Consider the following 10,412-nt stretch of genomic DNA (forward strand, 5'->3'; position numbering starts at 1 on the left):
ACTTCTTCTGTTCTTGGACTTTGGGGCTTTGTGTGAGCTTGACGGGACAGAAGGAAGATCTGCTCTGTTTGAAGGAGAGGGTGAGCTGTGAGGGACTCACCTCGGAAAATGCAGCTGTCAGTGGAGAACAACAGGAGCTCTGAGTACACAAGTCATCTGCCCTACAAGAGGCATCCACTTTAGAATAAGGTAGATTGTGTCCTGGTGGACGAATGGACACCAACACAACTGAAACAACACTATCCTGGCCTCTTTCTCCAGATCTCCCTGACAGCAAAGAAGTCACAGAAATGGTCCCTCCATCCACTCCAGATGAACTCCTCATCCATGTCCTGTCTCAGCATCACACCAAGATGGGGCTGGTTGATGAAACTGTTGACTGGCAGCATCCAATGTGTTGGTAGGCAGATTTTGTGTGTACAATGGAAACAGGAAGGATGGAAAGGTGGGGAGAGCATGTTGCCTACGGAGTTCTGCATGTGAGAAATCTCACCTTAGAATCTCTGGGGTCTGCTGTGATCTCTCCTGTCTGTCCAGGACCTGCTGTGGCACTTCCATGTATCATAGAACTGTAGAACAGTATAATTGTTTGGTTGTAAAAGACTTTTAAGATTGTCAAGTCCAACCCCTTCCCTCACATTGCCAAGCGCGCCACTAAGCCATGGCCCTCAGCAGCTCAGCTACACAGCTTTGCAATAGCTCCAGGGATGGGGACTCCAGCACCTCCCTGGGCAGCCTGACAACCCTCTCAGGGAAAAAGTTCTTCTCAATCTCCAAACTAAATCTCCCCTGGAGCAACTTGAGGCCATTTCCTCGTTCTGTCATTCATTACTTAGGAGAAGAAACCCCCACCTTCCTACAACCTCCTGTCAGTGAGTTGTAGAGAGTGATCATGTCTCCCCTCAGCCTCTTCTTCAGGCTAAACAACCCCAGCTCTCTCAGCCACTCTTCATCAGACTTGTGAGTCTTCCAAGTAAGAGAGAGTGGCTCAGAGAGCACATCCAGCTTCCTCAGCACCCTTGATAGGATCCCATCTAGCCCCATGGACTTGTATGCACTGAGGTGGAGCAGCAGGTCACAGGCCATCTGCCCTTGGAATAAGGGAGCTTCATTCTGCCCCTGCCCCTGTTTTCCAGCTCAGGGGATCTAGTAGCTAAACAAAAGTTGTTTTTACTGTTGAAGACTGAGGTGAAGAAGTTATTAAGTACCATAGCTTTTTGCTCATCCTTGGTCACCATGCTTCCCCCTGCATCCATTAAATGGTGGAGATTCCCCTTAGCACTCCTTTTGTTACTAATATATAAACTTTTCCTATTATCTTTTACAGTAGTGGCCAGCTTCAGTTCTCATTGTCCCTTGGCCCTTCTAATTTTCACCCTGCAAAACAGAAGGCCTTCAGGAAGGTAAACTGAATGAGGCTTGTGTATCTTCTGCTGGGGATGTACTGGTATAAAGATGGCCAGATTTGATTACTTCCTTCACTGGACTGGGATCCAAACCAGAATATGGGCGCACTTTCACACTGGTGCTGCTGCCTCATACTGGTGGTTTGTTTTGCGGTAGGAAACACCTCAGCAGGCTTTATCCGAGTACATACAATGTGTAGACTAGATCCAAAGTCCAGGAACCCTATAACCTTGAATCTCCTTGTGGGATCTGAGCCAGGCACCTCACCGTCTCCTGACTCAGTTTCCCTGAATCAAGAGGAGAATAGCATGTTTAGGACAGGATTAGAGATGCTGGCTTATGTAGGAATGAAGTTTATTATCCAATCTTAGAGACATGGGACAGCTCTTAATTGCTGCCTCAGGGGAGAGTCGTGATGAAGTAGGTTTTCATCATGTACATGCTCCTAAACCTCCCAGAGATGCACCCTGGGCTAGAGTTTCCTACTAAACCTCCTTGTTCAGGGCAGATCCAGGAAGGTCTGGGTGCTTTCTGTGACGTCCTGCTGAGGAACAGCCTCTCTCAGGTCTCTCCTCATCACTTTGCTAAATCAGATCTATATGCCCCAGTGTTCACCCTGGTCAAGTCTGAACACTCTTTTTGTGCTTTCACAGAGCATTAAAAGGGACCCTTTGCCAGTAACTAGGCACCAGCATCAGTTCCTACCTCTCTCCGGGGGACTGCAAGCTGCTGCAGACACAGAAATACTCCCTGAAATGCATCTTTCCTCTCTCGATGCTTCCTGGAGCAAGTCCCAGACAAGCCTGGGAGGGAAGAAGGATGCTTGCAGCACTGCGGGGTGTTTGCCTTCCCACAGCAACAACAAAAAGCAGACACTCTCAGCTGGGGCAAGAGAGAAATGGATCGATGCTGATCCACTGCTGCGCAGGCAGAGGGTAGGATGATGGGGACCAGAGCTGCCGGAGAGAACTACAATTCCCAGAAGGCAGCGCGAGCCGGGGACCGTTCTAGCTTCCCACCAATGTAGCGAGCCGGGGGGGGGGGGGGAGGCGGGAAGCGCATCGGGGAGAATTTCGGCTCTTCTCCCTCGCTGAGCTCCCGTGAGTGCCGGGCGCTGGCGAGAAAATCCGTCCCGGCGAGGCGAGGGGACAGCATCTCCCCTTTTCTCCTCCTGTGCTCCCTCAACCTTTGCTCTTTGTTTCGCTTCACCCTTCCTCCGGTAGCTCTCACTGAGCTGGCCAGAGACTTCCTTTAGGTCAGCCCAGCTGCAGCGGCTGCAACGCAACTTGCGGCCAAGTCGCAAATATTGTTGTGCCACTGAGAATGCCCCGGAGGACAGAAATGCCAGCCAGAGACTGATGGCACGCTCAGGTAAGATGCTTTCAGCCAGCTGTCCTTCATTTACCCGGGTTGTACAAATGAAAGACGAAGCAATTACGTGGGATCTAGTTCAGCCCATATCAAACCCAGAGTTTAGAGGCTTGCAGAGCTGGAAGTAACGAAAGGATTTGGATCTGTAGGATCTGGATACTGGGAGGGGAAAAAACAAAAATAAATATAGGCAGGATTTTTTTTCTTTTCCTTGATGTGAATTCAAGGATTTCTTGCCAAAACGCAGAGGCAATTGAAGCGGTGAGATGCTTCCTGTAAGTGACTGGTATGAGCATCTGTGACAGGAGGGAGGCCATGGGCATGGCAGTGGCTAACTCTACTACTCACTCAGGGGTTAATGACTTTCCTCAATATCCTACTTTTGAGTTTTTTGAGACCTCTTTCCAGCTTGGCTGCTGCTAAGGCTTTGTCTGCTGCATTAAGAGGTGTCACACAGCTGCTCACCTACCTGGGGAGGAGTCCTGCTCCCCCCTCAGAGCCTCCTGTCCACTGAGCTCAGTTCCTGCTCCAAGTGGGTGTATTTTGCCTCTCCTAGCTCAGTATAACTTTGCAGGTATTTGGTTTTTGGGGAGATTTTTTTTACTATTGTTTTTCTTGTGCTGTGGTTCCTCTGTACCAGCATGAAGAACTCAGCTTGGGCAGAGGCACCATTGTGCTTTGGCGCCATCTGTTACCAGTGTCAGTGAGGATGCAGATGAGTTAGCTGAAGGGGAAATACGTGGCATGGCTAAATCTGAAATAAGTTTCCCTGTTATAACTGTCTTCTGAAATCTGAAACTCTGACCTCTCTCCTCTGAGGAGTGTGTAGCTGAAAACTCTGCATCATAGTCACGCTTGGATGTTTATACTCCATATCTCCCGTTTCTTGTCCCTTGATTTATGGCATTCCCCTCCTCAGCCCCCTACACCTCAGTGACAGGCTCTCCAGGGACTCATCCTCTCAACCACAGCCCTGCCAGTGAACCAGACCTCTAGGGATGGATTTCACTGATATCCCTTGTCCTTGCTGGCAGCCTGCCCCATAACTGATGATTTTGGCGACAGCATCTTCAGCCATCAGTACCATCAGTAAAAAGCCACATATCGTCTTGTTGGCAGTCTCCAGCTCTGCTGTCTTCCTCCTTTCACACTTTCTGGCTCTTTTCCCTGTTGCAATTTGGAGTCTTGATAGAAGATGTTGCTCACATCTCTGTTGGCCCTGATTTTTAGGGTGTTTTTTTTCCTAATGAAAGTGTGTAGGACCCAGACCTTGCTGTCAGTTGAACTCTCTTGAGGAGTATAAAGTCACTTTAGCTTTCCTGTGTCATACACTTCCAGCTGTCTACCAAGGACACCACTGAGCTGTCTTCCTCTGTCTGCCAGTACAAAGCAGAACACCCCAGTTATGCAAGGAGTGTCAAATTTGATTTTCTTAAAGGTTCAGGGGAATTTGGTCACTGCACAGTCACTCATAAATGGATCTAATTGCAAAAATTACTGCTAAGTAAGTCAGTTATATAATTACCTTATTTACTTATAAATCTTCTCAGAGGTCTGTTCTGAGGGTAAATCACTAGTGCAGAAATGGGAGAGCTGAAACCGAAATTGTCTTTGCAGCAGCAAGTACATTACACATTCAGCCATTTCCAGGGGAGATTAACCTGTGTCTACTCTCTCTGCTAGAGTCCAGCTGAGCTGGTGGCTTTAAAGGTCTCAGGTCCAGCCTCCCACAGAGCAGCCAAGGTGCCACCTATTGTGTTTTAAGTGTCAAACACAGGAGGTGGAGAAGAGAGAATCTTAGAATGGCGGGGCTTGGAAATAACCTCTAGAGATGAACCCTCTGCTTCTCTCCAGTAATAAATAATAGAACATGAGGAAATGGATTTAAGTTGCCCCAGGGGAAGTTTAGATTGGACATTAGGAAGAACTTTTTTACTGAGAGGGTTGTCAAGCATTGGAACAGGCTGCCCAGGGAGGTTGTGGAGTCACCATCCCTAGAGATATTTAAAAGGCACATAGATGAAGTACTGAGGGATATGGTTCAGTTTAGTGATGGGCAGTGTGAGGTGACTGGTTGGACTTGATCTTAAAGGTCTTTTCCAATCATAATAATCCTAAAGCGGGTTCCCCTCAATCAGGAGACACAGGCACATGTCCAGGAGGCTTTGGAAAGCTCCAGAGAAGGAGACTCCACACCCTTCCTGGGCAGCCTGGGCCAGGGCTCCCTCACCTCAAGAGCAGAGAAGTTTTCCCTTGTGTTTAAGTGGAACTTTTTGTGTTTCAGCTTATGTCCATTAACCCTTGTCCTGTCACTCGGCACCACAGGAAAAAGTATCACTCCCGTCTTCCTGACATCCACCCTTTAGGTACTTGTTAAGTGTTGATGAGTCTGCACCAGACTGAACAGACCCAGGTCTTGCAGCCTTTTCTTGTCAGAGAAATATTCTGTCATCTTGATAGCCCTCCTCTGGACTCTCTCCCTGTCGTTCTTGCATTGGGAAGCTCAGAATGGGACACACTACTCCAGATAAATAATGCCTTCATATTTTTTCCTTTTTTTTTTCCCGTCCAGCAATCCAAGTCTCCAGGGATGCTAGCAAAGCCTCCCCAGGAGATCAGAGACAGGAGATGGAGTTAAAAACATTGTGTCTGCAAGCTGAAGTGGAAGGAGGCTGGGAAATGAGGAAGCCCACACAGTCCTTGCTGACTCAGAGCTGGCATAGAACAGCAGCACCCTTTCCCCTAAAGGGAAAAAAGTGTGTACATTAAAGTACACTTTGACGTGTGTGTCCTGCTAGTGTTTATATCCTCCCAGACAGCCCATCCCCATAACTTTGTGGCATCATTGTCTGTACCATTTGCTTGGCAGCCCCACATCACACCACTGAGTCCGGGGCACTGCTGCCATGAAAGATTTGGCCAAGCACATGGTGCTAAAGACCCACCTGTGTCTGGAGTGTGGCAAATCCTTCAGCAAGAAGGGAAACCTGAAGAGACACCAGCAGATCCACACAGCAGAGGAACTCTTCACTTGTGGGGAGTGTGGGAGGCACTTCAACCCCCGGGGCCCTCTCATGACCTACCAGAGCATCCACACAGGAGAGTGGCTCTTCTGCTGTGGGGAGTGTGGGTGCTGCTTCTGCCTGGAGATATGCCTGGCTGCCCACCAGAAGACACACACCAAGGGTGGTCCCTACCTCTGTGCCCACTGCAGCAAGAGCCTGAGCACAGAGATCTACTTCAACATCCACATGCGGACCCACATGGAGAAGAGGCCATTTGCCTGCACCGAGTGTGGGAAGAGCTTTGTGAAGAAGGGGACCCTCACTGCCCACAGGGAGATCCACAAGAGAGAGAAACCCTTCAGATGCCCTGATTGCAGTAGGTGCTTTGGGCAAAGTGCCACACTGCTGGCCCACCAGAAGATACACCTCTGTGGGGGGCCTTTCATTTGTACAGAGTGTGGGAAGAGCTTTAGCACGAAGCGATATTTCAATGTCCACCAGAAGAACCATGCCAAGCAAAAGCTACTTAAGGGACACATCAGTGGTGTATCTCTCCAGGTCATCCAGATTAAAGAGGAGCCTGATTTTGCCTTCAGATCAGAGGAGATTATGTTGGAGGATATGTCCCAGGAAGGAGATGCAGCCCAGGGGTGTAGCATAGCTAGAAAATCATCTAATCCAAAAAGCTCTCCTTGGAAAATCCAGATGAAGGAGGAACCAGACCCACTCACTGATGACACAGCAAACATTCCCATGATACCTTGCCAGAAACTTTACATAAAGGAAGAGCCACCAGAAAGCCCAGACTCTGGAAGGCTCTTTGATCCAAAGATCCCACTGTTGGCTTTACAGGGGAGACAGCTTAAAAGGGACAAAGATGCTGATGGGCAGCATAAATGGGAAGCCCCCATGGCCAGTAACCACTTGCTCCATGTGAACGAGGAACCACAGGAAAAAGTTGAGTTTGGGATGTATTATGGACAAAAGCCAAACCTCAGTGCTATCCACAGCATCCAAATTAAACAGGAACCTGATTTGAAGGCCAACCACCAGGAGAGCCAAAGCCCAAAGAGGAAGCAGAAGGAATGCCATCAGCCCACCAAAGAGGGGATGCTGCAGGACTGGGAGACGTTCATATCCAAGAAAGATCCCTCAGCAAAAGGGCCTCCCAAGCATGAACAAATATTCCCCTGTCCCGAGTGTGGGAAGATTTTCAATCAGAAATCAAACCTGACCAGACACAGGAAGATTCACACAAGCGAGGGGCCCTACAAGTGCAGTGAGTGCGGGGAGAGCTTCCGCATGAACCGCAAGCTGATCCGCCACCAGCGAGTCCACATGAGCGAGCCCTTCAAATGCACTGATTGTGGGAAGAGCTTCACCCAGAGGTCAAATCTGGTTCGGCATCAGAGGATTCACACCAAGGAAGAGCCCTACCAGTGCCCTGAGTGCGAGAAGACCTTCAACCAGAAGGCCAACCTCTTCCGGCACCAGACAATCCACATCCGCATGGGGCCTTGCAAGTGCACCAAGTGTGGGAAATGCTTCCCTCAGAAGCGACACCTTATTAATCACCAGCTGCTCCATTCCCAAGGTGGGGCCTACAAGTGCGAGGTCTGTGGGAAGCACTACCGCCTGAAGAAGTACCTGAAGAGGCACCAGAAAATCCATGTGTGGGAAGGAACTGACCCCGGCCCAAAACCAGGGGAGGCCACAAAGACCTCAGTGTGGACCTCACCACACTGAGCAGAGATCTCTGATCCCCCTGAAAAGAGGAGAGCTGAGAGGGACTGGTGCCTGCTCCTAGGGCAAAGTCTTTGGGAAAGGGGAGGGAAAGAGACAAGCTCTGACAGGCTTATATGTGCAGGATCTGGGAGTGTGGAGGTGAACATGAGGGGAGAGTGAGGTTGAGGCGGCAAAGCACTGCTGGAAACAAGTTCTCTGCTGCTGCTTTCATAGTAGAATCCTCAGGGTATGAGCTGCTCACAGCTGTGAGATGGGCCTGAAGAGACAAACCTCCTCAGAGCATGGAGATGGAGGGATAAGAGCTTGACATCCTTTGTAATGGTATGCTTGTGCCTCTAAAGTGTGACAAAATTGTGGATGCCAAAATTGTCTTGTGTGGGCAGTATGATCGGGCAGGATTTATTTTTAATATATTACTCTGTTTCTGAGAAAGCTGAAGGGAAGCTCTCCCATCTGGGAAAGGGTTTAAAGCAAGGGGCATCTCTCTTGTCCCTCGTATCTCTCATCCACACCCTGATCCTACTGGGCTGATGGATTCTAGCCAACTGAATGGTACAGATTTGGGAGAAATTACTGTCAGCCAGATCAGGATTTTAACCCTGAATCCCCAAATCAGGCTCCCAGACTGGCTTGACCAGGTCCCTAAAAGTAAACTATGAAAATTCAATGACTTTTTCCAAAGCTAGCACAGAGGCCAGCAGATTGTATTCTGGTTTGTGCCCCCACAACCTCACTGCATGAATGTAAATGAGAATGGCTTCTCTTAGCATGAGTTTTCACCTCTCTGATGAGCAGGCAGCTTTGCCAGCACAAGCCCCAGAGGTATCAGTGACTTCACCAGCTTGACTGACACTGGTGCTGGTTCTCAACCTGCTTCCTTACCTGTTAGTGTGAAGCTTTTGTTGGGATATTGACTTAATTGGCATGGTTTAGGGAATTCAAACCATGCAGCTCGAATAGTTGAAACAGTCTTTGGACTTTATGGACTAGAGAACTGGAAACTGTTTCCCTGTTAGGTTATTTTTCTTTCCCCTGACTGGTATAAAAGATTGTGCAGCTACTCAAAAGCATGGAGAGTTCAGTGTTCTTTATTGCTCACTGCTAATGATTGTGTTTGAGTGTTCTCTAGTCACATGGATCTTTGTGTCTTGAAAGTCCTTGGGGAAGCAGAGATGTAGAGGGAATCCACAAGCCCCTGAGGCTCTCCCCAGGATTTCTCTGCAGCACAGCTATGAGGCCACCTGGGCACTATAGAGCAAAGACACATATTAGGGTTTGTTATGTTGCTCTAATTCATCAAGTCCAAGAGGCAAGTGGAAAAACACTCTGTGGTGAAACAGTAGCTCCACTTCTCTGGTTTTGTGCAGGAGGTTGGACTAGATGATGTTCCGAGGTCCCTTCCAACTCTTAAGATCCTGTGATTCTGTGAACACAAGCTCCCTCCCCATCCCCCAGGCACACAAGACTCCTTCTCCCAGGACATGCTGCAGGTGACATCTTCTTGGAGGCATCTCAAAGTAGCGCAGCATGATTTTGAGCAACTAGCTGCTGAAATGCCTTAGATCAAAGCTACTGATTGTCTCCACTGCCTACTCTGGAACAACTGCCTCTCTGGGCAGAGAAATTGAGGCACAGAGAGAGTGAAAAGAACTGGACAAACTGCTCTTAAGTTTTGTGTGTCCAACCAGCTAGTTGGAAACCATTGTGTCAAAGTGCTTTTTTGCGATGACTGAGCACAACACTGAGTACAGCTGCCAAATCCTAAAAGCAGAGATTAATTTTGGCACTTAGACTCTCTCAGTCTTTGATATAGTCAGGCCCAGGACATGATTTCAAACAGTAAAGCAAGCTCTGACAGCCTCTGAAGGAGCCTGCCTCTGTCCCCTCACCTACAAATCACTGCCAAACTGGTTGATACAAAGTTTCCCTGCAAACTCCTCTAATCTGGGAGAGGCTCATTTCTGTGACAGAAAAGGCAGACATATAGGGGAAAACAAGAAGTGTAGAGTGTTCTAGGGACATCTAAGGGACACCTTTGTTAGCAAAATGGATCTGGGACATGTGACAGGTAAATGTTTCACTGTAGGAATGGAAAAACATGTTCTTTACGAAGAATGCCAATTGTATGAGGTACAACAAGGCCAAGTGACAGGTCCTTGGCCACTTGGGCCACAACAACCCCAGGCAGTGCTACAGACTTGGTGATGTGTGGCTGGAAAGCTGCCTAGAGGGAAAGGACTTGGCGTGTTAATCAACAGCAGCTGAACATGAGCCAGCAGTGTGCCCAGGCAGCCAATAAGGCCAGTGGCATCCTGGCCTGTTTCAGAAATAGTGTGGCCAGCAGGCCCAGGGCAGTGATTGTTCCCCTGTGCTGGGCCCTGGTGAGGCTGCAGCTCAAGTGCTGTGTTCAGTGTTGGGCCCCTCACTCCCAGAGGGACACTGAGGGGCTGGAGCATGTCCAGAGCCAGGCACCAGAGCTGGGGAAGGGGCTGGAGAACAAGTGTGATGATGAGGACGAGAAGCAGCTGAGGGAGCTGGGGGTGTTTAGTCTGGAGAAGAGGAGGCTGAGGGGAGACATGAGCACTCTCTACAACTCCCTTCCCAGAGAGGTGGTGGAGTCACCCAGTCCCCAACCGTGGAGATAATGCAAAGCTGTGTAGCTGAGGTGCTGAGGGCCGTGGGTTAGTGGTGGGCTTGGCGGGGGGGGGGGTTGGACTCAGTGATCTTAAAAGTCTTTTCCAACTGAAATGATTCCGTGATTCTGATATGTCTGAGCCAAGCTAGCAAACCAAAACAGCCTCTGTCATACTTGTTGAGGGGCAGAGATCCAGCAGAAATCAATCACCAGATGCCTGGTATTCATGTACTTCTCATTAGCCTAGC

At 49.1% G+C, this 10,412-nt stretch overlaps 1 protein-coding gene across 1 annotated transcript; it reads left to right on the forward strand.

Annotated features, from left to right (window-relative positions):
• The first annotated feature begins 2,477 nt into the window (after window positions 1-2,477).
• LOC104555779 (zinc finger protein 268) lies at window positions 2,478-10,204 on the forward strand. Its single transcript, XM_061997307.1, has 2 exons — window positions 2,478-2,778; window positions 5,351-10,204. The coding sequence occupies exon 2, from the start codon at window positions 5,685-5,687 to the stop codon at window positions 7,527-7,529; it is 1,845 nt and encodes a 614-aa protein (XP_061853291.1). The 5' UTR covers window positions 2,478-2,778; window positions 5,351-5,684; the 3' UTR covers window positions 7,530-10,204.
• Window positions 10,205-10,412: the final 208 nt, after the last annotated feature.

The sequence above is a fragment of the Colius striatus genome, chromosome 5 (assembly GCF_028858725.1).
Source record: "Colius striatus isolate bColStr4 chromosome 5, bColStr4.1.hap1, whole genome shotgun sequence".
NCBI classification, from domain to species: domain Eukaryota; kingdom Metazoa; phylum Chordata; class Aves; order Coliiformes; family Coliidae; genus Colius; species Colius striatus.